Source organism: Osmerus mordax, chromosome 2 (assembly GCF_038355195.1).
Source record: "Osmerus mordax isolate fOsmMor3 chromosome 2, fOsmMor3.pri, whole genome shotgun sequence".
NCBI classification, from domain to species: domain Eukaryota; kingdom Metazoa; phylum Chordata; class Actinopteri; order Osmeriformes; family Osmeridae; genus Osmerus; species Osmerus mordax.
The window spans coordinates 22,753,083-22,779,626 of record NC_090051.1 but is presented as its reverse complement, the minus strand read 5'-3'; the positions used below and the strand labels follow the sequence as shown (position 1 = coordinate 22,779,626).

At 42.2% G+C, this 26,544-nt stretch overlaps 1 protein-coding gene across 1 annotated transcript; it reads left to right on the top strand.

The window, feature by feature from the left end:
* Positions 1-863: 863 nt before the first annotated feature.
* On the top strand, positions 864-26,538 carry LOC136967679 (inactive dipeptidyl peptidase 10-like). Its single transcript, XM_067261569.1, has 25 exons — positions 864-1,008; positions 1,187-1,282; positions 4,560-4,654; positions 5,233-5,307; positions 12,488-12,540; positions 12,964-13,045; positions 15,801-15,921; positions 16,562-16,716; positions 18,348-18,445; positions 18,558-18,681; positions 18,846-18,884; positions 19,124-19,231; positions 19,464-19,555; positions 20,005-20,052; positions 20,538-20,659; positions 21,005-21,052; positions 22,138-22,236; positions 23,197-23,266; positions 23,594-23,788; positions 23,951-24,005; positions 24,381-24,480; positions 25,042-25,100; positions 25,372-25,444; positions 25,850-25,923; positions 26,404-26,538. The coding sequence occupies exons 1-25, from the start codon at positions 864-866 to the stop codon at positions 26,536-26,538; spliced, it is 2,361 nt and encodes a 786-aa protein (XP_067117670.1).
* Positions 26,539-26,544: the final 6 nt, after the last annotated feature.

Here is a 26,544-nt window from a genome sequence, read left to right as displayed (position 1 = left end):
TGTTTAGATGTCAACCGACCTCGAGTCCCTTGAGGGGTGGGGGGGGTGAGGGGGGGGGGTGAAGGATGGGCGGAGGACGGCAGACTGGGTATCGATCTGCAGAGCGCCTGTCCTTGTGTCCACTCATTTGTGACAGATCTGTGAAACGTGTCGTGGAGACATGGGTGCAGCAGGACATTATCATGTGAGATGGTAACACAAGATAACGGTGCAGCAGGACATTATCATGTGAGATGGTAACACAAGATAACGGTGCAGCAGGACATTATCATGTGAGATGGTAACACAAGACAACGGTCTGTGAAACGTGTGGTGGAGACATGGGTGCAGCAGGACATTATCATGTGAGATGGTAACACAAGATAACCCTCAGCCTCCAGGAGACCTTGTAGAAAAACACTGGCGAGAAAAAAGATTATTCGCTGTAGAATATCTCTGTGCGAACGACTGTTCACTGGTCTTTTATGTGGGCCCTAGTTCCGGAGGTTTGTGTTGGCTTTACCAGCCTTCACACAGAGAGGTCAAACGATTCCCCTCAGTGCGATCACAAAACGGCTGTTCCAGTCTTCAACAATAGCAACATCCATGTTTTAGTCCCACTTCCTCTCATTCAGCTCTTTCTTTTTCTCTCTTTTTTTTGTATAAAAACAAATATATATATATATTGGAAGTAAGACTTTATAAACATTCAACAGACAGGAGTTAATATAGTAATATAATAATTGTAGCTGCTATATATATTACTATGAAATGTATTCTACTAACATACCAATTGAATTCCTAACTGTCATGCTATGGTCAGAATTTAATCATTATGCCATATACTGTGAATACATTGAGTTTGTAAATATATATCCGTGTAGATGATCATCTTGATTGACCTCATTTTCCCACAGGACCTAGGTGATATCGGAGGAGACACTAACTGGAAGGGGATAGCCATCTCCCTGCTGGTCATCATCCTCGTGCTGTCGCTTATAGGGCTCGCCATCGTTCTCCTGTCAAAAGGTGAGGAATGGACCAACCATTCACATGCTTAATAATTCATCCCAATCAATGTTAAACTTGTAGAACTGATATCAGAAAGCCTTGGCTTTAAATACGTCCGAGTCATTCATTTGCAGACGCAGGTTGACTCGACCTTCTTGCACGGAGTTGGATCTGCATGAATGTTGTGTGTTCCCAGACGACGGGTCTACATCCTCGGGGAGCCAGCTGACGCTCGACGACTTGTTTCAGAAAAGCTTCCAGGTTCACAACCCTGATGCTGTGTGGATTAATGGTGAGTGTATTCTGTACGTCTGAGCCGATTCATACTTCATTCCAACTCATTCCACTTGAAGAATGTGAACAAATGTAATTTCCCATCTTTAGTTTAATGGTTCCACCTGTAAGTAAATGCCAATCATCAAATGAGATACCCATGCTGTTCAGTTTTCCTTGCAGTCGGACAATTTAGGGATAAGTTCTAATATATAATAACTTCTGTCCGGTGAAAATGTATTGTCTTTTGCTCAATTACCTATCACAAACATATGCTCCTGTAACAACAATGGAAGATTGCAAAGCCCATAAGTAAACATTTAAAAGGGTTTGTACAAATGTGGAGTAGTCGTCTTTTATTGGTTTGTTATGGAGCACAGCCGTGTTTATGCAGTCTTACAAACTTACGCTCAAACGTTGTTGATGTAAAGCTGAGGGTAAAACCGTTATGTAACCTTTCCAGCGGCTACTGTTCTGTATAGTCAAGTGGAGACTTCCCTCCACACGTCATGAATAACGCATCAAGAATCGCGGCATTCATGACAGAGCGCTTCCTCCCCTTCTGAGTATTCTTGTCAAAGAGTGGAAGTCAGATCGTTGGTATAGGTGGTGTCAGACTGTCACCGCTCCACCCTCAGTCTTCTGACAGGAGTGAGGCCGCCTCCTCCCAGGCATGCTCTGTTCCTGGCTCCTCAGAGATGGGCCTTGTCATTCATCCTTAAGAGAGCTCCCGTCGTCACCGCCGGAGCGCACACCCTTGAAGAGATTCTTCTTCACTGGCACACCTCAGAAACAAGCCTTCCATTACATTATTCATACATCAAGACACTCCCATAGCAGGATAGGATTGTAAAAGTCTAGAAATATGGAATGTGTTTTTTTAATGGGGTTTGTACACCTACAATATACAATAGATATTCAGGCCATCACTTTCAATAAGAATTTGTTCTTAATGATCTTTGCCTGGGTAAATAAAAAAATGTTAGCTGATGATTATTCCTTGGTTTGAATGTGGTCCTCTGGGAGTGGTACAGCAGTTAAGAAATGCGCTGTTTAATGATGGACTGTCGACCAACTAAAATCTACAACCATTAGCACTGCTTTACAATTTAGAGGATATTTTTAGGATGCATTACAAATGGCCCATAGAGAAAGCATTTCCGTTCTTGCAGCATTTCTGCATTTATTACAGAAAGTGTGCTGCACAACTTTTACCTGACAAATATTTCAAACTTTTGTCTAAAACTTTGAAATCAGAGAAAAACACAAAGAAAAAATTAATCTTATTCCATGACCAGATGTCCATGCTTAATGAGTTGATCTCCAGATGCCTGTTCGTCACTCGTAAATACGCACTGATCCCACTGAACTCAGCAGAGTCCTGGTATTTCTTTAGAAATCTCTACTTTTACCGCCAAACCTTCTTATTTTCACACAGTGAACGTGCCAATTATGCCAGAGCAGAACCAGCTGGTCCAATTCAACACTGCATACGACACATTTCACTGCTGTGGTGACACTCCGTTCAAAACATCTGCCTCAACCTTGCACTTCAATTCGTTAATAACACCAAGATGAAATAGGAGGGCTGGTTTCAAAAGTAATAGCTGTTGTGGATCCCGATCTGCGGAAGAATGCAATGAAATGGAGCTCCTTTTATACTTCTGTCACCGCGCTTAGCAACGCCTATGGAATGGAGAGGAGAGTGTGCTCTACAAACACATGTTGTTGCCATTGTGTCTTTAATGTGCTTGATAGCATTTTGTGTTCCTGAACAAAACATGCTGGGTACATTTATATTTAGTCATTTAGCAGACGCTCTCATCCAGAGCGACTTACAGTAAGTACAGGGACATTACGAGCCCGATTCCCTAACCGCTCAGCCACCTGACTCCCACACAGGGGAGGGGAATATGGGAGAGGCAAGCGGATGTTACAGAGGTCAGCATGGAATATGAGTCGCACATATACATGAGTCTACCGCAAACTGGAATACTACATTAACAAATCTCACATCTTGGTAAATATATTTGCTTGGTTACATATTTACAACAGTTTAATTATAAATGTTTGGCGTCCAATGGGGAAAACCTGTACTGATTAATACAGGAACTGTCTTTACAGAGAGGAATTGTTCAAGATGTAACTGTTTTGTTATATTACATAAAGACTTTGATGAGGCACAGATGCACATGAGCTTGGCTACGTCTGCTGTGGTGGTAAGGAGACAGAACGTCAGGGCCACAGCAGTGCCTCTCCTACATGCCATCTGTCACTGTCTGGTGTTGGCAAAGACAGTCTATTTCTCAACTATGTGAATCCATTGTTCATGGCTCAGGTGACAGCAAATATGATTTTTGTGTTTAATGTTTGATGTTAATTAAGGGTGCACAAACAGCTACGGATTGGTTGTCACTTCCACTGAAAACAAAAAAGTCCCATAGACGACAACAATATGAAAGCTGTCGAAGAAGACTTTGATGTGCCAATTCAGTGAACGATTCCATCCTCTAGAGACAATCATATGTAATGAATCACCGGTTTGTGACTCTACTGTATATGCAAATACATTTACGCCAAGTAACTGTGAATCTTAAATGTAATTTACGGCAAAACCCCTGCAGAGCACCAGAGGGGTTAAGTATGCCCATAGTCCCAATAACAAAGACTGTAATCTGAAATATTACAGTTGGTGATCTGCTTGCCAAACAGCTATTGCTCACAAAACAAGACAGCTCTCTCGAGCTTCCTCAGTTTCGCCACCCTCCTACCCAATGTTGAAGCCTCAGGACTAGAATAGATGCAAATTTGAGGTGAGGGACTTTCAAAGGATTCGGACCCATCAAAGGAATTAATAAAATCTCATCCTGAAGTTGGTTTCGTATTAGATTTTGAATCCCGTCATATTTTTGACGGTTGAAGTGATATTTTGCCGTGACAAGTAGTCACTGATATTTGCTGAGAAAAACAACATATTCTAAAGCTCGTCAAGTGCTTTTACTCCACAGGGGGTACTGGTGGTGACAGTCTGACTCCAATCCATCTGACTGCTTGCTTAACTGTGTGTGAGTGTGTGTGTGTGAATGTGTGTGGGGGGGATTGCAACATCTCATGATGATAAACCGCCAAGGTGTACACACAGTCTTGTAAACATCCCCATGCTGTAATTGTCACTGTGGGTTGTACAAAGCAAGAACCTGTTTTTCATGTTGATAGTTGATGTTTCAAGCATTGACTTTCAAACTAAATATGTAAACCACCCAACACAAACACACATCTCTTCTTCTCTCTGGTAGAGGAGGAGATCATCTTCAGAAGCTGTGACGGTGATGTCTTGAGAGTGAACACACAGAGCAATGACACCAACCTCCTGCTGAAAAACACCACCTTTGTGAGTACTCTCTGCCTGTGAAGTCGGGATGCCCTGGGCTGCATCCTGACTCGCTACCCAGGGATTGTACATGTACCTGGGCTGCTGCTACCCCCAGACTCCCCCTTCACGGAGGGGCTGCTGGAAGAGTCAGGTGGCTGAGCGGTTAGGGAAGCGGGCTAGTAATCAGAAGGTTGCCAGTTCGATTCCCGGCCGTGTCAAATGACGTTGTGTCCTTGGGCAAGGCACTTCACCCTACTTGCCTCGGGGGGAATGTCCCTGTACTTACTGTAAGTCGCTCTGGATAAGAGCGTCTGCTAAATGACTAAATGTAAATCGCCCCATGTTGGACAGGTTTTATTTCTCCCAAAAACATACACTGTTTGGGATGACTGCTGTGTGGTACATTTAAGATATAAAACAAGTGTTCTACAGTGGGCCTGTGCACCAAGTACAAGAGAAAAGTGTTTACACACTTTTCAGTGTAAAGGTCACAATGGGTTGATATTATAGAGAGTTGCCATTAAAAGGTCTGTAAATGATATTTCCACTGTATGCACTCATGGCCTTTTATTGATATATATTTTTTTATTTTACAGGCAACATTTAAGGCATCTAAGTTTTCAGTATCTCCAGATCTGAACTTTGTCCTTCTGGGATATGACGTGAAACAGGTCAGTAACTCAGTAATATTATAAATCATACAATAACATCAACACAGTTTTATGTATTTTACAGTATATCCAGAAAGTCCAAAAAGTATTGCATCCTTTATTTGGCAATGAAGCAATGTTAAAGGCAAGTAATTATTTTATACTGGATTTTATTTGAGATGAATAGAAGAATAGTTTGTACTTTTGCAGTATGCGCTTGAGGTTGCAAATCCTTTTGGTCTAAAAGCATTGGCATGACTTTATATAATTTGTCCTAATTCAAGGGAGTTTTTGGGAATATCTGGAAAAAGGATTTATTGCTGTAATTGTTCAATGCGGATCAAAGCATTTTGTTTTCTAAGAATGATAGAGAACATAATTAATGATGAGTACCTACAATCTTCCACTACATGGGATATCAATTCATAATAGTACAAATTTATGCAGAGATAGATCCTTGACTTTGTTCTTTCCCTTTGAAGTTTGAGGTTATTATTTGGCCATGTCATTCAGCAGCTAGACATCTCATTCAGATGGTTATGAGATTTTTTTTTTTTCATTTTACTTTATAATCGTGTTGTATAAAAGCCACTTACTAGTGGAAATCTGTGGTCATGTTCATATAGTCAAGTGGTCTTGTTGAAATGCAAGTCTTTGTATAATTATCTGAATTTGAATCCTCCTGGGTTGAAGGGTGAGACAGGATCTAAGGTACTGGGCAGCAGTGTTCTGGTCTCCTTTGAGGACTTGTTGTACAATGTGTTTGAAGTCAGGGAGTCAGTTGGCTGAGCGGTGAGGGAGTCGGGCTAGTAATCCGAAGGTTGCCAGTTCGATTCCCGGTCATGCCAACTGACGTTGTGTCCTTGGGCAAGGGACTTCACCCTACTTGACTCAGGGGAATGTCCCTGTACTTACTGTAAGTCGCTCTGGATAAGAGCGTCTGCTAAATGACTAAATGTAATGTAGTCCTGCTATGTAGACCTCAAGAATACATCACCAAGCAGCGCTTCAGCCGTCCTGTTCAAGTATTCAATGTCTATCTCCTAATACCCCTGGTAGATTTGTCCAGGTTACTGTCTACGCATTTTACCCACTTCTAAATGTTCAAAGGCCTAAAACATAACCCTCAACCTTATGAAGCAGCATTTAGTATTACCATGCAGCATTTAGCTAGAATGGTCGATAATGAGGAGTACAAGGAAGGGTGTTAGCTCTTCTCTAACTAAGCTGAAAATAGATCATGTAATTATTCAACTAGATGGATTTTTTGCTCCTTCATACAACGGTCCTTGTAGGAAGAAGTGTATGCATTTAGCAAGAATAGAGGGACTGGTAATGCAGTGCGTGGCTCTAATGGCATATCTGTAATAAAATCTCAGATAATGCTCCGTGGTGAATAGGACCTTGCTTTGAGGTTATGATGTACAATACCAATCATTAACTTTTTAAAATATGGATATATATATATATAAATATATATTTCCCTTTTTTTTTCAATGAACAAAACAGCTTTCAAGTTTGACCTTGCTTTGCTAAATGGATTCTGAATATTTTTATGTATTTAAGACATTAATAATAAAAAAGATAGCACAAAATCATGTTGTCTCAGAATCTTCTTATAGACCCTAATAATTAGTATATACGTTATTGATAAGTATACATTTATAATATTATATTATGTCTGACCATGTGGAAAATGGGACATCTTAAAACTAATGTATATTTAATTTGATTGTGATGATCAAAACCGGTATCAAGACTCACATTCAATGATGATTGCTTTCTTTCTGAACCACACATTTTGATAAACAACCCATTTCAGTCTGTTTATTCCAGTGGATTCATATGAGTTCTGTCTGGGGGACAAAAGGTGGAATGTGACTGGAATGATACCGACAGGACAGTAATCTAATTCAGAGACAGACAGACGGACGGACAGACATCAAAGAAACTGCAATCCAATTTATAAATCTTCTGAAAGTTTTGTGATTAAGGTTAACAACTGTCAAAACAAAGAAATAATAATCTCCCAAACCAACATTGTATTTCAAATGTGTTTGTTTGACATTATTGTAGCTGTGGCACTTCTGGTTGGTTTCCTGTGCTTGTAGCAACAACACAGCACCCTGAGGACCAGCCAGAGTCGTCGTCCCCCCCCCCCCCCCCCCCACACACACACACAGACACACAAACTCACACACACACACACACCCACACAGACACTCGCAAACAGGGGATCAGCTGTCTGCCTATAGCGGCTCACTCCAAAATGGCTATAACTCAAAACAAACTGGAACTTTCTGACTCAGCTCAGCCACGTTTTGCTCAATCCAGTCCCCCGTTTATTGTTGTGTTGGAGGAGAAAGCAGGGGTGTGTGTGTGGCTGTGCTGGTCTTATTGGATGGTGTAAGGAGGCTGGTGGCTCAGGCTCTCAGCTGATGATCCAGGTGTTGACCACTAACAAGGCCCAGCTAGGGTCCAGATAGGGTGCTCCAGAGGCAGGTTCTATCTGGCTGGGGGATTTCTTTTGTCCCAAAGCATGAAAAGAAAACACTCACAGCAGTATGACCTACTGCTACGGTTCCCTATTCAGACAAAGGAGATAAAAATAGATTTTTGGAGAAAAAAAACACATTACCATCTTGGAAGGACTGATTTGAAAAATGACTGTGCAATACCTGGCTGTTAACCATTGACCATTCATAGCAACACAATAAAACTGTTATTTGTCATTTAAAAATTACCAGTTACTTTTTAGTGACACTATAATGTTTAATCCCAGTGCATAAATTGTACAAAGAAAGAGGGAAATGTCTACATAGGAAAACAATGCATACAGTAATTGCATAATTTGGAGGAAAAACGTGTTTAAATTCAAGTAACATCGGCCGCCTCTGCCTTCGTTCTCAGTTCATAACTACAACTGTAGATTTAAATAGCGAGCACGGTGTCACTATGTGCATGTTCCTTTAAAACCTGCATGACTAATAACTGCTGTGACGTTCAAGGAATTTGGTTAAAAGTAGCTCTGCTAAATGACAACGTGAAGAATGAGATTAGCGGTAAATCATGTAAATTACACTTCCTGTAAACAAGTAAAAAGTGATTGAGTGGCTAAAGTGCTTGCATGAGACACATTTGCATCTGAGATAGATTTCAACACTAACTAGAGGGTACAATTTATGGGGAAATTGTGAGATGTGCTTGCGTCAGTTGCATCAAACATCTAAACATTTGGTTTGGAGAAAGACGATCTTTTTCATGGGTGGTGGTAGACTACATTGCAAGGAACTTTTGCGACCAAATCCAATGATTCACTACAGTATGGTGAATGCGATCGATCATTAGAAGGGGGGTTGGGACATCTCACCTTTCAAACAGCCTGAACGATGCTAAATCACGGTTACCAGCTTGAAAAACACAAAAAAAACAACTAAATTCTTCCACAATGCAATAGCCTAGCAACAACGCGATCAGTCAGTTGACTATAATGTTGATAATGTCAGACTACTTATTTATAGACAAACTGCTGTAGCCTATAACCCGCAATGTGTGACATCCTTTAGCCAATACATTACATTTTGCTTAATGATTGAAGGGCTAAACAACAAATGTTCAAATGAAATACTTTACTGCTGAACTAGCTACTACTGCTGTTGGATTGCTAGCAGTAAAGCTAACGAAGGGCAAAAATACAGGGTGCTCAGGATGTATCGCACGCAGGTTTGTGGCGTGACGTTTGAGACTGTGGCTAGCTAGTTAGCTACCGTTAGCCTCACTTTTCGCCACAAAAAATTAAATTATGTCTAATATGCCAAAGGCAAGCACACACAATAAAATCATATATATTGTTTTGTAAGTACTCTCATTAAGTAAGTAAGTAGGGGCCTACTTACCTAATTTAAGTTCCGTATATGTTTATTGTTTGCGTTGCATAACATACATGGCGAATAAACCGAATGATTCTGGTGTCCCTTGGTTTAGTAGCAGCTTTCTTTTTCACAAGCTTTACAACATTCCGTCTTAGTGACAGAATGACATTGTTCCCTTTAATTCTGGTTTTGATGATTTCAATTTTTACATAATTCCTTTCCATAACCCAAGTAAATTATTCATTTTATGACACGTGCAAGCAATCCGACATGCTTCTTCAAAAGGCAGAAGAGTCGTTCCCCTTGACCTTGTTTTCAATTATTTACAATGGAAAAAAAAGTTGTCTTTGTTCACAAATAAATTGCATTTGTTCTGCAGTTTGGCCGCTATAAAAATGAAGGAAATCGATCAATAACGTATCCTCAGTATCTATACCAGTTTCTCCTCTATCGCATCTGAACACAGGCTTTCGTGGCTTTCAGCTTGTTCGTAGCGTCGTAATCACGGCAGAGATGCGTGATCAGTCCGTGCTGAGAAGATAAAGGACCCTGAGCTCTCAGGTGCGGATCTAAAGATAGAAACGGGCTGCGCGCACACTCGGAAAACTCATTATCATTGCGGTATAGAGAAGGGCATTTGTTATACCTGCTGTCTCTAAAGGACAACAGTCCCCCCGCATATCACAAGGTATATCTTTCTTTGTGTCGACAGAAACATTTTTGAGACCAACACTGGTCTATACGATCCGGTAGAAATCTGAAAACAATCCCTACTACAGGAATGGAATGCACATTTTGTGAGGAAGCATTCTGGAAAATAACATCGTGGAAGGAATGTATTAAAGAGTCCTTTCGTTACATTCAAAGCGCATACTTTCCCCAAATATTTAGATTGTTTTCATGTTTTGAGTCCTTGTAGCCTACAAGGACTCTTGGAGTTGTTTGAAGAATAGAAGTAACATAGGTTCAAATCTGGCATAGTAGATACAGTAGATATTTGTAAATCACCTTTTTTTGTTGCTCATATATATATGAGCACCCTATATAGTCCTAGTTGAACAATTCACACCCTTTTATATACATTCCTTACTATGATTTAGTAATGGAATAGTATCTAGCTGTATGAAGATGAACAGATCCTGCTATGTTTACACCAAGAATGTAAAGAAAGATAATGTCATCATTTCTAAAAGCTGCCTGGTCAATCTGCCTCACGGGGTACACCTCTTTGGGAAAATGTCTGTCCCCGAACGATATTAAATATTATCAGTGGCCTCAGTTTTTGTTGTTCCGGGAGAAACCCCTCTGAGAGCAGGGTTACTCTACACTTCATACCACCATCTCTCGGCCAGATGGTCTGTAATGTTATGTGGGGAGTCAGGTGGCTGAGCGGTTAGGGAAGCGGGCTTGTAATCAGAAGGTTGCCAGTTCGATTCCCGGCCGTGCCAGATGACGTTGTGTCCTTGGGCAAGGCACTTCACCCTACTTGCCTCGGGGTAATGTCCCTGTACTTAATGTAAGTCGCTCTGGATAAGAGCGTCTGCCAAAATGACTAAATGTAAATGTATGCATCTGCCTTTGAATGAATGAAGGCATGCTGCAAGAGGACTGACACAGCGTACTGTACATGCAGCGTCCACGTCACATGACATGAAATGAACATATTTGTTTGAGTTGCGTCCACGGACAAAAGGCTTGTTGATGGTTATGATAAGGGTCATTATCGTAGCGGCGCCGCGACGGGATTGGAGAGGTGGTTGGTGGGATGCAGACAGCCTCATGTGCCGGGGCTGAGCTCCTCTGAGATGGGCTGAGCAGATGTGTTCATCGTAAAGGAGAGAGGAGCGCTCCATGGAGACTAATGACCTGTCTGCATCAGCGTCTCACATCGCCTTATGAATCCATCATAATGCAGCTGCCGTTTTGCAGCATAATGCGGTGTCGCCGTAGCTCGTGGTGTTAGTACGTGTGGACGTTGTTGGGAATTGTTCCTGTTTAATCAGAAGGGCATAGTTGGATGAATGGAAGTGGATGTGTTTTCGAGATCATATTTGTAGCGGTGTGCTGCATCATGCTGTGTGTTGGTGCGTGCAGGACTGTATCCCTGGGCTGTGAGACATTTAGGATTTTCCCCATCTCCTTGTTTATAAACAATAAATTTAGCAAGCTTACATGTTCATTGGCATGGTAAAATTATTATTATTACCATTGTCATCAACACTTTTTGTTCTTGAGGCCAACATAATATTACCTATGGTACATTTGAAAAAGGCAATTTAAGGTGACATTACAATAGCAATAAGCTATGGGTATATTCTGGCTAGAACTTATTGAACCTGAGATGAATATAGAGCCACATTTTCAATATCCACACATTCATCCAAAGCAAATGTCATTGCACAGCTCTTCCATCTGTGAAAACTGACATTTAAAGCATGTTTCAAATTTTTTGTTGTGAAGTATCTGGCAGGTTATAAACAAAAGATTTGAGTCTAATTCTTGATTCGTTATTCCTTTCCCATAGGCTTAAAGTGGTCCACATTCATCATGTTTTACCCACCAGCTACCATCACTCTCTTCAGACATCCACTTCAGCCTTCTTCATCATAAAAAACACCAACAAACTTAGTCTCCATTTTCTGATCTTCACAACTCATAGTTCCTCCCTCACGGTTAAGCTGTCTGTGTTGACAGCCTTATCAAAAAATCATCACTTATCGAAGTGTCAGTTGAATAAACTAGAAGGCAGTTTGACAGAGGACAAGCCTGTTTTAGTCAGATTCTCCGGTGAGTCACGCAGGCAAGGCCCCCAGATTAAGATGCTGCTGCCTCAGCCAAGCAGACTTCATATCCACGGGCATTTGAGCTTCGGTTAAAGCAACTGGAACACCTCTGTATTTGTCAGTGCGCTCCAGGGTGAGCCCACAGTAATATTGTTATGCAAATACAATCTCTGATTATCTGGCAGAGCCACTCAACTATAGGACCATTATCTCCACAGATGATGAAATCAAAGGTTGATGAATGATTATTTTATGATAATGTCCTTTTTATATGAGCTTCAATTGGAATTGCGAGGTTGTCTGTCCACCCCAGTCTCTACTACTTTGAGTGTAGATAACTGCTTTACCAGAAAACAGCCCCAAATCAATATTTTAACAAACATATGAATTATGTTTAGGTTGTGGGTAAAATGTTACGAGGAAAAGAATGTGATGCAGAGAAAGTCAACCATAAACCAACCCTAAAAAAAAGTACAATTCCATTGGAAAAATACATTCTATTCATTTTACATTCTATTCATTTTTATTCTGTTCATTTAATTCAAGGTGTTCCGGCAATCCTTTCTTGCATCCTACTTGATCTACAACTTACATACCAGGTACAGTATGTTTTGCTTTCAGGCTATTTACAGCAGCATTGTTATTGTCCCTTACATTTACATGGTAAATATGTAATTATTGACAGTTCTGACATTTCTGTTTGAAAGTTGACAGATGTGACGGTTTACATTAATAATGGGCTGTTTACTCAACATCAACTGCTAAGAATGCAAAGATGTTTGAAAGTTGAAAAACCTTTTCTCAACAACATTAAAATGAACTCATATTGAGTTCAAATATCATACATCGCTTTCAGTAATTCCAAAAGCAAAACGTTGTTCATAGAAAAGCTACGTTTACACATCCCAGGTCAGTACTAGTGACATAAGTCTGTAGGACATGGTGGAGCCGGGAGTTGACCTGATGGTGTTTGATCCAGGGAGGTGAGGGAGTTGACCTGATGGTGTTTGTGTTTGATCCAGGGAAGTGAGGGAGCTGAACCCTCCGGAGGTGTCGGATTCCATCCTGCAGTTTGCTTCCTGGGGTGTCCGGGGTCAGCAGCTGGTAAGTGTGCTGCTCCTGGGGTCAGGGGGGCCGCCGGCCCCCAGGGCCCCCCAGGGATGTGGGGGAAGCAGAGCATCCATGTTCACTCATGCAGGGTGGGATCCTGTTCATTATGTCACCCAGCCAAGCATGGGGACGGGGCTTGCGCAGACCCATCCATCACTCGTATGCAAATGTGTGTCACGATGCCTTACTGTACCGTGTGTGGTCCTGGGCGACACAGCTTACAGTGCAACACTTGCCCTTTTATGTTTAGTTTGCATTTTTGAAGAAGAAAATGTATAACAAAAAACATCTTCTGCTTTTGAAGATCCTGCCAGCTGCAGACGCTGTTTGAAGCACAGTGTTGCGTGAGGAGATCCGTTTATTTTAAATCAGACAGCTTCCGCTGGGCGCACACTGCTGCCACCCAAATACAGATCGACAAGATAAATATTAGGCCTCATCTTCACAGAGGCGATAGGTACAGACATCCATTATTCTACCATCTATTTGGCTGGATAAATAAATAGCAAGTCTTCCAGATGGAGCGGTATTAGGAGGGGGGAGGGGAGGGTTGAAGTCCAAGCTCTAATACCTCAGATCAGAAAGGACTCCTCTCATTGGTGAACTCAGACAAGACTCGTCTCTTTGGTGAACTCACGCACAAAGGGCAGTAGCCAGGAGATGGCTGAACCTGACAGTCTTCCTGTCTCCCTCTGAAAGCCGTACCGCACCGTGAACAGCAGGATTTCAGGCGCTGAAGAAGAGTTGGTCGCAGAGAAGAACTGAAAGACTTGATACTGATATTTATTAGTGTTGAGCTTGGACCATTGTACCATAACAGCATTGTGAGTGGTGGTCAGAATGACAAATAATATAGGGTAACAATGCTAAAACATACTATTGTATCCATGTTGAGGTAATGCAAGTGTTGTGAAATGTGTTTGCTTAAATCCTTCCTTCCTTGACGTCTTGTATCACACTGCAGAGACCTGTGTATCACAGTGCAGAGACCTGTGTATCTGAGAGTCCACGTTCACTTTTACACAAGGTTGTAATACTGCAGGTTTAAAACATAATTTAGAAACCCCTGATCAAAGGTGAACGTTGATCAAAGGCTGCTTCTGACATAGAAGAAAATCCAACCCCATAAGGTTTAATTCATGTGAAGTAAATCCAACAACAGTATTATTCATTAAACTCTTGCTCCAAGACATGTTGTTTCCTAACGTATCTTTCTTTGTAAGTAATGCGACCACCCAAAGAGTATTAACCATGGAATAATCGTTTCATTATTTCTGTAAGAGCAGACACGCAAAGTAATTAACCATTTGATAGCATATTTATCTACTTCCCACACTATTTATACCTGCACCTCACACATAATCCATTACCCAGGATGCCCTGCAGCGGTGTGTGTTGTTCTGGCAGTGACAGAGAGGGCTTCATTATTCATGAGCCTCCTCTGCATATTTGTCTATGTTATCACTTCAGATGAGCTCATTATTCAACAGCATCCTCTGCGTGTCTGTTCACCCGTCAAGCCAACCCTTCTGCTGTGTCCTCCTACAGGAAATGCATTTCCTCAACATTCGTTTCAGCAGAGACAACTAAAAAAAATGACTTCTTGGTTATTTTCTATAACCTTCCCCACAGCAATTACTCCATTCTGCACTTTTAAAGTTGACTTTGCAAGATAACTTAGAGTAGAAGAATTAGTATACTTTAGTGGTGTGAGTGAGTTTCACGCATCAATATTCTATCGGACTCAACAGGGAGACAAAACCACAGGCAGACAGCATTTTGTCCCTTACCCCTCCTGCCTGGCACAACAAACAGGTCCCTGAGACTTCGTCTCTTAGCTTTGAAGTGGTTCTTCTTTTCTACTCTACTGAACGTGCACCAACCCTGATCACCAAATCAACCCTGATCACCAAATCAACTCTGATCACCAAAACAACCCTGATCACCAAATCAACCCGGATCACCAAATCAACCCTGATCACCAAATCAACCCTGATCACCAAATCAACCCTGATCACCAAATCAACCCGGATCACCAAATCAACCCGGATCACCAAATCAACCCTGATCACCAAACAACTCTGATCACCAAATCAACCCTGATCACCAAACAACCCTGATCACCAAATCAACCCTGATCACCAAACAACCCTGATATTAATGGTTTAATGTCGATTTGTATTTAAGCTGCAGCCACGTGTTTGAAAGTCTGTCATTGTTGTCACATCAGTTGTCTAGCCATCGGTTAGCTCTGTGCTAGCTGTTAGCCATTTGAAGCGGCAGTAATTAGCCTTGCTAAAATTCCATGTGAATCCTTTACCTGGTTGATGGAGTCCCACCTTTGGTTTTGGTCTTCCCCTGTTAACAATTTCAAGCTTCTCACTGAAATTTCTCCAAGCAAATGGTACACTTAACAAACTACTGACAAAATCATTTTCTGTTGCCGTTTTGCAGTTTATGCAAAAATGTAAAAAATAGAATTAGAAATATACAAAATAACTTAATAGTACAAGTACATAATAGTATGTACTTGTATTTATTAGCAGCATGCATTTATGTATCCAATCTAGTACGGTATTCAGAGAATACCCTGAAGGCCCTGACGGACCACCACTGGTTGTATGTGACCATGTGACCCATCTGTCGTTAGGTGTACGTGACCATGTGACCCATCTGTCGTCAGGTGTACGTGACCATGTGACCCATCTGTCGTCAGGTGTATGTGACCATGTGACCCATCTGTCGTCAGGTGTACGTGTTTGAGAACAACATCTACTACCAGGCGGACGTCACAAGCAGCTCCTGGAGACTCACGTCTTCTGGACAGGAAGGGGTGGTCTTCAACGGCGTCTCTGATTGGCTGTACGAGGGTAAGACCCAGCGATGGGAGATGGGAACCATGAAATGGCCTGAACACGGGCCGAACAAATCATCCTGACTGTTTTTGTGGGGTTACAGTTTAAGAGGTCATAGATTTTAATCTGCTTTGGATAAAAGCGTTGGCTAAATGCTAAATGGCAACATTATTATTTTCTTTCTTTTCTATCTATTTACACCTACAGTGTCACTGGTAGGATAGCAACAAAGTAATACTAAGTACAAAGTGTGCAAACTCATGTGACCTCACAGAAGTACACGTACTACATCATGACAACCCTCTGTCCAGGCCTCCTTGGACAGGAAAGGGTTCCTTGGTTCTTTCCTGTCTGGAGACTGATTTATTGTTTGCATAATCTGTTTTAGAATTAATATAAAGAGAGCCAATGAGGTGGTGATCAACAACATGGTTCTTTCCAACTGGTCCCTCCAGTGCATCGTGGCATTTAATTTAATTGATTCAACACTGCCCACGATAAGCAATTGGAGCTCAGTAATTCACATTCCCAGCGTAACTTCAAAATCCTGAATTTCCATTTTAAACGATTACACAAGCATGTTTAATAAACTTATATAGAAACTGCACAAACACTCAATTCTCTTCAAGAATTGAATATTCTGTGTGCTCCTCAGAGGAAGTTCTGCGATCTCCGGTGGCCCACTGGTGGAGTCCGGACGGCTCCAGGCTGGCCTACCTCAGCATCAACGACACCCTGGTCCCCAACATGGTCCTCCCCCGCTTCACTGGCTCTCTCTACCCCCGGGGCCAGCAGTACCCCTACCCTAAGGTAACCAACACTGCCTCACAAAAGCTTTATTTTCAGATCAAATTAATTAATTAAAAATGACTACCTGGTTATTTACTATAGCTGTCTTCATAGGAATTATTCCATTCTCTTTTAAAGTTGACGTTGCAACTCACTCAGAGGAATAATGGGTTGGTGTACAAAGACCATAAATAACCGTAATTTAATGACCATGGTTAACAGTCTCTCATGTAACACCTCTCGTGTGGCCTGGCATTGTCAATGTCCGTTCCAGATGTAGACATTAACTCTGGATTCTGTTGATGGACAGTTCTCAGATACAGCATGCACGTGGCCTTCAGCAACAACTGTAAAATGTAGCAGATAAATCTGGAAGCCTCCACTGGACATTGAGTGGACGTGGAGTTGCCCACCATCAAAACACATCTAGTACGACCAAGCCCTTCAAAGAGATGGCAGGGGGGGCGGCAAAAAGATACTGCTTCATCGCATCACAGGTGTAATGAATTATGCAAACAGCGTTGGCTCTTTGCCATTCATAGTTTTCAGTGTAGGATCGTTTTTTCTTGTTTTATTCATATCAATGCTGACTGGCTTCTTTTGAAGAACGCTGCAGTGTGTCTCAGTGGGCCAGAGAGGGGATGTGCTGTGATGTGCTGTGATGGGGAAACACCTCCCTCCTCCTGATCTCTAACTGTGTTACAGCCCCCTGCCTGAGCCAAGGGTGGGGGGTCAGATCTGGTAGTGTCTTTATCGCTGTTGGACTGGGAGGAGCGAGAGAGAGAGAGAGAGGGAGAGTGAGAGAGAGGAGGACAGACTGAGGGAATGCAGCCAATTAATAAGACTCACCAACGCTTAATCGTGACACACGCCACACATCACGCACACGCGTGTTTGCAAAAAGAAAAGAAAAAAAAGAACATAGCCTCCATCAGGAGGCTGAATGTTGTCAGGGGAGTTGATGAAGCAGGGATTTAATTGCCTCCTCCCTCTTCTCCTTTCAGAAACTGCAGCTCTAATCCCATCGTGCAGTCTTCCTGTGATAGGCTGTTGTATACAGTCTGCATCACGAGTACTTGTTAGTTAGAACTGCCCCTACTCTGTGGTCTCATTACATCATTTATATCATTACAACGGAGCCATCCAGACACACAGCCATGACAGTAAGGTAGTATAGGTGAGGAGGATCAGGGAGGCAACAGGAATCAGTGGAAGTGATGAAGTGGAACTTTCATGGCGAATAAATCCCACTCTGATTCTGATTCTGAAGTAAAAGCCAAAAGCATCACTGTTATCTGGAAGATGTGTAACGTGACAGTTTTTATGGGCGTGCGGGGCTGATGAGCAGGGTTTTAAAAGAGGTCTGAGAACAGCCGGGCAGTCAGGACGGCCCTCAGGGGTCAGGGGTCAGGCAGCACCGCTCCATCTCATTATATCCTCTGTTGAGAACCTTGAATGCTAAGTACTTATTTTTGTCAGTACACGATGCATTTTATGTGGAGCACGTCGGATAGTCTCACTGTCAGAAGAGGTTTGCGTACTGTACATGTCACTGCACACGCACTGTCAAAACTCCCCGTCTTTAACGTCTATTAAGGGCATGTTGTGTGCATGTTCAGACATCGCAGTAAATGCTTCCTGCTGTGTTTTAGATGGGGCAGGTCAACCCTACGGTAAAGATCTACATCGTGACGATGGACGGAGTATCTCAGACAACCGAACTGCAGCGTCCTAACAGTCTGGAGAAGAGGTATCCATCTGTTTCCTCCTGTCAAGGGAAAAGGGCACCATAGTGAGAGGTTGGCCTTTGTACGAAAACAATATACTTTGGCTAAGAGTTGTGCTTTTTGTGGTGCCTGTAGTGATTACTACATCACCATGGTGACATGGGTGACAGAGGAGAGGGTAGCGGTGCGCTGGGTGAACCGAGCCCAGAACATGTCCATCCTGTCCCTGTGTGACGTCACCACGGGGGAGTGCGTCAAGGTGAGGAGCTGAACGCCTCCGGGCAACACGTCCAACAAACACCAACCACTAACACATGCTAGGTTATGTGACTTTAATGTGAAGTGTTGCCCACCTTAGTGAAGCAGTTGTGATAATCCCTGTGTAAATTATACAACAATATGCACTGTATTTTCTTCTTAAAGAAACATGTGATGACTTCAGACAAGTGGCTCGTCAGCCAGGTGAGCAGAACATGTTCATGGCATCATTAGTATCTTCATCACAAGTACTGACCCTTTAAAATCACTGCACTGCCCTTGTTTTGAAAGGAAACTGGTGAGATAAATGATTGATTACCATACACAATGTAATGTATTCAACAAGAAGACTGTAATCCATTACAAATGCAGCATAACATAATGTATTCCTTTAGGAGACGTAACTAAAGAGTATTAACTGGTTGGGGTTCTTTGTCCTTTAGAATGAAGAGCCAGTATTCTCCAATGATGGAACCACATTCTTTCTGGCCGTGCCAATAAAACATGGAGGACATGGGGCTTTCAGACACATCGCCATGCTGTCTGACCAGGTAGGAGACTGGCTCACGTACACCTCAGAGGGAAACCATTCACAGATCAAGGTGAGGACTGTCATTTGGAATATTTGTTAACGTTGTGCTTTGTCACATTCATGGTTACGAGGTTGTTAACCTCGTAACATTACGAGGTTGTTACATGTTTTAAAGGACACGTTCTGAAAAGGCTCTACACATTACAGTTGTGTTTGACTCAGCTGTTTTGTTTTGTTCCGTCCTTCCTCAGGTCAAAGGTCAGGAGGTCAACGTGCGACACCTGACCTCGGGGAGCTGGGATGTGGCCCGGGTCTTGGGATACGACGAGACGACAAGCACAGTGTGAGTAGCGTCATCAGAGCACTTGTTCAGTTTGCTAGGAGCGCTCAAAGCACACAAACAGGAGCCATGCAGCTCTAATAGCGAGGAGGAAACTAGACTCACCCCACCTGCTCAGTCGTCACAAAACACCCAACACCATCGCTGAGAGACAAGTATCAACACTGAGAAAACGATTTGCCTCTGAACAGCCCTTTCAAAATCCTAGAGAAAAAGAAACATTTTGACACTATAAGTATGTTCTGATGAAGACGCATGCTGATGCTTGAATATCCGTGATTATTAAGTTTGACAGCTGTCATTAGATGTCTTTGAAGCTTGACTAAGAACAGAGCAGGGGATAGATTTCCCTAAAAAATATGTAGTTTTTCCTTTTATATAATCTGTCTGAATACAGAGGAAGATTGTGTTTTGAAAAACAACACCCTCACACAATGTTCCTTCCTGTTCAGTTATTTCCTCAGCACAGAAGACGGCTCTACACAAAGACACCTATACAGGTACTCCAAAGTAAAGTAGGAACTATTAGAAACATAGTAGTTACTAAGTACTTCAAGATACATTTACTGTGAAGGAAGTCTGCAGGGAATACAATAGCTGTCCTGCACTACCTGGCTGTACTTACTGTAACATATTATAATATCATGTATCAGAATCAGAATCAGAATTCGGTTTATTCGCCATGTATGTTATACAAACACGGAATTTACTGTGGCAGGGAGGTGCAAAACACTAAACATATACAGATCTTAAATTAAGTAAAAGTACAAAAGTTTAACTATTTCTAAGAACTAAACAATCTAAGAATACAACAATTTAAATATAAAATAAAATATATATAAAAATAAGAATAATGAGCAGCGTGAATGGTCAACATAGTGCAATCGTAAAGCACACCATGTCAAACAGGATTGTTAATGACTATAATCTCTCAACAATTAATATACTTTTTTTTCTTTCTTTTTCCTACTGCTAATTTCCACAGAGTTTCAAGTGTGGATCCGTTTCGTCGTGAATGTCTCACCTGCTTCCTGTTCCAACCCCGGTGCTCCTTCTATGATGCTGCTCTCAGCCCAGACTATCAGCATGTCCTGCTGAACTGCAGAGGTACAGCTTTGCAGTTTAAAGCTCCTAATGTTACAGCATGTCTTCTAGCTGAGGTGTGGTGTGGTTACTTCAGGATGTGGCTGGTAGATACAGATCCTTTCTTGACTCTGACCACCCAAACACTGTAGAACTGTGACCCTCCTGATCCTTGATCTGCTGTACTTATGTCCATATGCACCGTTTGTACGTTACTTTAGATGATAAACATTTTATCTTAAATTAGTTAAATGTTATAAACCACAATCAGAGAATAGCACCCATGTCATTGTTGTTTAAGTTCAACTTGGTGCTCCTTTGAAATCCTGTCAATTGACATTTGTGAGATGCTTGTTCCTCTCTATTTAGGTCCTGGAATCCCTCAAACCACTCTGCATAACTTGAACAACATGTCCAGTAAGTACTTTTAAACTCTCTACGGACTTTAAGAAAACCTTACAACTAGGAAGCAATGAGTGTGTTCAGGAAACCATTTTTATTTTCCGAAACATTTACAATGCACAGCCTTAACTACACTCTATAACCGCACGTACACAGATGGGCCAATTACAGAACTATAACGTACTTCAATTGTGCTCCAGTGTGCTTCAGGGCGTCAAGGACTAGTGTCTAGGGACCCAGGAGCAGATAAATGATAAGCTATTCTGTTGTCTGCTGCCAGAGCGATGTTGATTAATTCCCTCATTAAAGTTGCATCACTTTATCCTCTATGGGCCTACTACAAATGCATATAGCTGAATCAGTTCCCAGGTAAATTGATCCTCATTTGTGTGGTGGTTGTTTTATAATTTCCTTTTTTCCCTCTAAATATGTGTCTATTGAAATGGAGGGGAGGATTTAGAAATAATGAACAGTCTCAGTAATGTAATTAACTTTAATAAACATGCCTATTAAATAGATTTGTGGTATAATTATGCCGCTACCATCACTGGAGTGTGTTTCGATATTGTATTGGTGTTTACAGTCTGACATGAGAGAGGAATCTGGGATTTATTTTTGCTTGTGTTGTTCACAACCAGTAGATCCGTTATTGTGTATTTGCTGTATGCTGTTAATCATTCACATACTGTGTTCTGTAGTTTTGTCTGTCTCCGCCTGCTTTTAATAAGGAACATCTATTGGCTGTATGTTAGTTTTTCTTTATTCACTAAACAGCGACCCCTGACCTTCAGGCCTCAGAGAGACTTGGCTGCTACCTCTGTGTCTGAACCGGTCATTTTTATGTTGGGTTATCTGTTAAACTCTCTCTCCAATCAGCTGGTGGTCTGAAACGGATCAACTCAGAACCTAAACTGATAGTCACACTGTTCTAGTGGAGATGGATATAACTTTCATTCACACATTCCAGCAAATAAAATATAGACAGATGTTTAGACATACAGATGTTTTTTTTACCCACTGTGTTATTTATTTAGTTATTTATTCATGTTACATCAATTTTTTGCCTTTTAATAACGAATCTTTCTAATTTTTTGGAATAGAACATGCCAGTTTGGAGGTGAACCAAGCCTTAAGAGATGCCTTGGTGTTTCGAAACATACCGAGGAGAGAGATCAGGATTGTGCAGGTCAACCACTTTGGTACAGGATAATAATCCAACGGTCTTGTGCACAAAACAACCGTCTCTTCCCCCTCCCCTCCCCTCCTCTCTTCCCTCCCCTCCCTCCCATCCTCCCCCCGATCTGTTGCTCTCTCTCATCCTCTCTAACCCCCAGCAGCACCACCATTGCCGTCCTTGTTAATGCAGGTATCATCTTCCTCCTCCATATCGCTCCTGCTCAGCATGCACGTGGTGCCTCCACCCCTAGAGAGGCAGGCCCACACATGACCTGAGGTTTCTCACATGCAGACATGCTGTGGATCAGACCCCAAACCACTTTCCTACTGCGGGAGGATTTTAAGACGTGAATGTCACAACGCCTGTGTCTACACATAATAAACAGATTTGGGGATAAATACAATGAATGAACAGATGCACAGATCTGTGAGGTGATTGGAGATGAGTTTAGGAGTGAGACTCACTCCAATCTACTGATTCAATCAGTAGCACCATATGGGTTACAGTCCTGTCGTAATCTGTGTAATCCTGTGTAATTATATACAATGTTATATATTTCATTAAAGGCTTTCAAAGAGAATGTACATATTTTATTTATAGTTTTTTCCAAGGAAATATATTCCCACAGAAACCTTTAATTATAGTCAATTCTTGATCTATGTCTGTTATCTTGTCACTTTTTCGGTTGATTAAGAAATCATTAAGTAACAGTACAGGCACATGTAGCAGTGTCTGTTCAGTGTTCCTGGTTTGTTTTGTCATCTAAAGTGCGGTAGCCTAATAAACTCACGAATCAATTTATTGAAGCATTTAATTGTTTATTGACATCATATTTCATAAAAAACGTTGTGTTTTTCTATGTACTTAGGAAAGAAAATGTATACTCATGAATCAATTGTTCAAACTATTTTAATGTGCCACAAACAGTGTTGGTAAATGGGCCTAAAACTGCTGCTGATTGATCTGTTTCCCCTTTCATCAGCCCTTCCTCTGGAGCTAACCCTGCCGGCGGGTTTTGACGAGACAGCTCAGTATCCTCTTCTGCTCATCCTGTAAGTACCACTCTCTAATCCATCTCTCTAACCCTGACTCTCTAATCCATCTCTCTAACCCTAACTCTCTAGTCAGTGACGTTCCTCTAAGGTCTCACAGAGGCAATGGAAGCTTTTGTAAAATGGGAATAGCAAGCTGGGAGTCAGCTTGCTATTCTAAAAATAACTTCTTTTTTTTTAAACAGATAACTAAAATCTTTAGTTAGTTGTTCGTTTGTTTACCCTGACAGCAGATTCCTCAAAGCATACAATAACTTTCTTACAGAGAAGCGTCCTTGTTAGTTAGAAGTTCTTCTTCTGAGCGTGTGTGGTTGTGTGCTCTGCCAGTGACGGCTCCCCCGGTGGCCAGGCGGTGAGTGAGCGCTACCAGCTGGACTGGGACTCGGTGCTGGTCAGCTCTGACAGCGTGATCGTGGCTCGCCTGGACGGCCGGGGCAGCGGCTTCCTGGGCCAGAGGATCCTGCATGAGGTCCACCAGCGCCTGGGGACTGTGGAGGTTCAGGACCAGATCGCAGCTGTCGAGTATGTAGCCCGGAGGAGAAACCCGTTCTGATCTCCCCCCTGACCTGTACAAAATACAGGAACTCTTTGAAGCACCTTCCCTAATGTTTGTAAAAATATTGACATGCCTTTGTGGAAATCCATTTAGTTTTCACAACCAAACATCCATTCCTCTTGATACAGATACCTGGCAAAGCTGCCCTATGTTGATGGTGACAAAGTCGGAGTTTACGGAAAGGTGAGAAGCCTACTTTCTTCTGCTAAATCCTTCGTTTATCCAACATTAAAATGTCCTCCTTCCCCTCTTCCACCCCCTCCTCCACCTCCCCCCTCCTCCTCCTCCTCCCCCCTCCTCGTCCTCCCCCCTCCTTCTACTCCACCCCCTCCTCCTCCCCCCTCCTCCTCCTTCTCCTCCCTCCTCCTCCCCCCTCCTCCTCCTCCTCCCCTCCTCCTCCTCTTCCCCCCTCCTTCTCCTCCACCCCCTCCTCCTCCCCCCTCCTCCTCCTTCTCCTCCCTCCTCCTCCCCCCCCTCCTCCTCCTCCCCCCTCCTTCTCCTCCACCACCACCTCCTCCTCCCCCCTCCTCCTCCTTCTCCTCCCTCCTCCTCCTCCAGGCGTATGGGGGCTTCCTCAGCACCGTGCTGCTGCTCTCTCACAGCTCCATGTTCAGGTGTGGGGTCTCCGTCGCTCCTGTCACCGACTGGAGGCTCTACGGTAAGACCTCGGACAAGATGGAGAGGGACTCTGGAGTCAGCACTCCTTCACCTTTCACTTCAAGTCCTCTCCAGTACAGAGGAGGCGCGTGGACGGCTCAGATAACGCCCGGTCCTCAAATGTCAGGACATTTCCAATACGCTGGTGTGCTGTCATGTTGTCAACAACTGTACCATTCATGGAAGATGTTGCGCAAATGTACAATTTATGTTATACTTTACTATCGTCAAACTGTACTTAACTATCATTAAACTACTGTGCTGATAAGATGTTAGCTTGTCCTGTGAACGTTGGTTCTTACTGTTGTTTCGAATATTGAGTTTTAAATTGAACAAATTAATAATACCTTTTATTAACAGAGATACTTGAAACTTGAAAGCTGCCTATATACTTTTTCTCAAAATAAGTGCTATGTATCTTCCAAAAACAGTTTTGTTCAGTTGTCTGTAAAATATTTTAAAATGTCCTTTATTGTCGGTTAGTTTTTTTAAAACAGATGTATCATATTTGGTTCCTGGCATGTGAGACATTCATCGTTTTGGTTTGTGTTCCTCCCTGAAGGTTCAGCCTTCACTGAGCGCTACTTTGGATTCCCAGCTAAAGAGGAAGCCAAACACCAAGTAAGAAAGACTTTCAAGGTATTTTTGAAGAATGTTGAGAGGTGGACAGAGAAGTCTCTTTGAAAACGGTTTCTTTTCATCCTTTCATTAGCAGTCTAAACAGAAATACGCTGCAAATGCCACAGTTTCAGTCAATAGAGCTGAAAGAATGATACTCTGTACAAATACATTGTGTGAAAGGAAGATTTAGAAGTCCACCATTTCCTTGTCTTTGTAAATAGAAATAGTCTGAATTGCCTTTTTAATACAGACTTGTCACCTTCTGCAACAGATCTCCAGTCTGATTTCTAACGTCACTGGAACGAGTCATCTGAAGTTTCTTATTATTCACGGCACAGCAGATGGTGAGTACAGGCTACTGTACTGAGATTACATTCTGATCGTGCTTGTGGTGTTACCGTGACAATGTACCAAACAGACCATTTATTCTTCCATTTTCAGTTTGACATAAAGGAATGCGTCTTTAGCTCAACAAATTATAGTAGTTTAATAAAACACGTTAAACTCGAATTTAGAGTGTCAAGGCAACAGCATACCTTGAAGAATTATACATATTTTATATATTTTCCCCATATTCTCTCGTGCTGTGGGTCGTGCTGTGGGTCACCAAAGTTTGTCTTGCTGGATGGCTCAATTCATGTCCTGTCTTTATCGAATAAATTCAGCTAAATCTCCTCCAACGCAAGTCTTTTGGGATAAAAATGCGTCTTGCCAGGACCTGATGATTCAATTACCATTATCTCTTTCAGCCACTGTTCACTTCCAGCACTCTGCTGAGCTGGTGAAGCTGCTGTCGGTATCAAACGTTAACTACACTCTGCAGGTGACTGCTTCAGCGGCGCCTCCTTTTGCCAGTTTCATTACATTTTCCTGACAAAAGGGGGGCTTTGTAATACTTTCATAATTCAAACTGACCTCCCCCCTCTGTCTTAAATCATTTATTATTTCAGATTTGACAAAGTACAAATGGTTTCCTACTGTGGGATGCTAAACCTGCCCTGAGGACATAAATACTTTTTCTATTTTATAATATTTTTTTTGTCACCCTTTTATTACCTGCTGATAAGCGTTTGTAGTGACAAACGATTCAAACTAGACACACAGAAGCTGCATGGAATAATGATAGTTTGTTACAATAAATACAGTGGTCGGACTTTAACACGGCTAATCATTTCAGCTGCAAAAGCTTTCAACTGTCTTAGCAATTCCACTTTCACCACCAACCGTGACACACTTTAGATTTGACGCTCTAAACTATTGATATGGAAAACATCTGATCCAACTTCTCTTCTTGGCTGCCTAGATCTTTCCAGATGAAGGGCACCACCTCTCCTCCACCAGGAGCAGACACTACCTGTTCAGTTCGCTGCTCAGCTTCTTCAGGCAGTGCTTCCAGGAGGAGGTTCCTGTGGCTCTCACATCAAAGGAGGAAGACTAACAGCTT

What these genes read in the sequence shown, in the direction of transcription:
- LOC136967679 (XM_067261569.1), top strand. Translation starts at nt 864, where the DNA reads ATGATCATCTTGATTGACCTCATTTTCCCACAGGACCTAGGTGATATC. An exon ending in CTCTGATTGGCTGTACGAGG is followed by an intron (nt 15,922 to 16,561) that starts GTAAGACCCAGC and finishes TGTGCTCCTCAG; the next exon opens with AGGAAGTTCTGCGATCTCCG. An exon ending in TAACTTGAACAACATGTCCA is followed by an intron (nt 21,053 to 22,137) that starts GTAAGTACTTTT and finishes TTTTTGGAATAG; the next exon opens with AACATGCCAGTTTGGAGGTG.